The sequence below is a fragment of the Drosophila elegans genome, unplaced genomic scaffold, assembly GCF_018152505.1.
Source record: "Drosophila elegans isolate 14027-0461.03 unplaced genomic scaffold, ASM1815250v1 contig_814, whole genome shotgun sequence".
Classification (NCBI taxonomy): domain Eukaryota; kingdom Metazoa; phylum Arthropoda; class Insecta; order Diptera; family Drosophilidae; genus Drosophila; species Drosophila elegans.
This window is the reverse complement of record NW_024546167.1, coordinates 10708281-10709911: the sequence shown is the minus strand read 5'-3', so window position 1 is coordinate 10709911 and position 1631 is coordinate 10708281. Positions and strand designations below refer to the sequence as shown.

Sequence of the window (1631 nt, the reverse complement as noted above, 5' to 3'; positions counted from 1 at the left end):
ATCTCCATCTCCGCTGCCGCGCTGAAGCAGCAGCTGCTTGAAAGTCATTAGACTCCGTCAGCCTTGTCACTCCACTCAGCCAGCGTTTTGCTACGGCTTCGAGCCGAGACTTTGAGGCTCCCTAACGGAGACAGACATTTGATCTGGCCTGTCAGCCGGAGTCATGTCAAACTGTGTTTGGACAGCATGTTGGGATTGTCGGCCAGAGTGGATTTAATTCCATTCGAAATGGGACAGGCTTAACCCTTTGGGAGACTATCTCGCGACGTATCATGACTTAATTGTAAAATTAACTAATTGGGGAAAGCAATCCTTTCCTGGTTTCCTAACAGCACCAGCTTTTAGTAAGAGGTTTTTAGCAAACATAGAAAATGGTAACTAAATGTAGGCACAGATCATTTCACCGAACAAATTTAATAATAATTAAAATAAATATATTAAACATAATAATCTTGAATTTTTTAAAATGTGGATACAATATTTATGATATTATAAACCAGTACGCTTCTTGAAAAGGGGTGGCATTCAGAGTTTAATATTTAATATTTTTTTGCCGAATTATGGATTCAGAAAAAAAAACTGTTTTCTAAAAAAATTGTTAACGTTTTACCCATGAATTTTCAGCCTGTTTTAATCAAAATATCTAAAATTTTTTTACAAACCGGTCAAAAACTGTTAAACCGAAACACTTATTTAAGCGTTGTCAAAAAATTAGTTCCAAAATGCTACGAGCTTTTCGATCAATGAGCTTCCAATGCAGACATCATCTAAAACGAAGATGTCTTTCTACCCTACACAATACTGAAAAAGATTTGAAATCAGAAGAGGTCGAAGAAATACCAGCAAATAGGCAAAGGGTTGTGCTACCAAAACCAGAGGAAAAACTAAGCAAACGCTATCTGGAGTTCCGGGAAAAGCTGCGATCGGAGGCGCCGCTGGAAACCCTGCCCGAGTGCGCACCACATCCGGCCCACGAAAAGGAGCCCCTGAAGCCCTGGCCCAACAGCACCAATCCGCATACGGGGGAAATCGGAGGACAGGCGGGTCCAGAACCCACGCGATATGGCGACTGGGAGCGCAAGGGACGGGTCACGGACTTCTAGAGGAATCGGAATCAAATCTTCACCTCGACACCTTTGTTTGGACAATTCTGATTTATTAGCCGTGTTAACAACAGAAGCACTCACCATTTGTCACACTCCCGATGACGATGGACGAGGAAAACTGTGCGCTACAGTAGCCGTAGCTACCCGGGAAACCAGATCAAGATGGGGAAAATGCTGCTGCTGCTGGTTCTGCGAAGGCATTACATAAATTTCATTGTGTGATTACTTTGTGGTTTCTTTGGAGAGGATTTGTGGATGGCCCTGCCATCAAATATAAATTGATAGCCCTTTCTTTGGCCCGTCCAAAAAGGGGTTCTCAGAATAGAGAGAGAGCTGCGACCGAATCTTCTACTTCTACCTCGATTATTTATGGTTCAGGGGCAGAGAATCGTGCCTAAGTTGAAATTATTTGGAGTGCTTCAGTCGAATCGTTTCGATTCATTTGAAATTAAGGCGACAGCTTACGTGATTTTTATTAGAAAAACTTCTGTTCGTTTGGGTGTATCTGCTTCTAATTTTGTAGCC

At 42.3% G+C, this 1631-nt stretch overlaps 1 protein-coding gene across 1 annotated transcript; it reads left to right on the top strand.

Annotated features, from left to right (window-relative positions):
* The first annotated feature begins 637 nt into the window (after positions 1-637).
* LOC108138700 (succinate dehydrogenase assembly factor 4, mitochondrial) lies at positions 638-1212 on the top strand. The gene has a single exon (XM_017261046.2). It carries the CDS (start codon positions 723-725, stop codon positions 1101-1103), a length of 381 nt encoding a protein of 126 aa, XP_017116535.1. The 5' UTR covers positions 638-722; the 3' UTR covers positions 1104-1212.
* Positions 1213-1631: the final 419 nt, after the last annotated feature.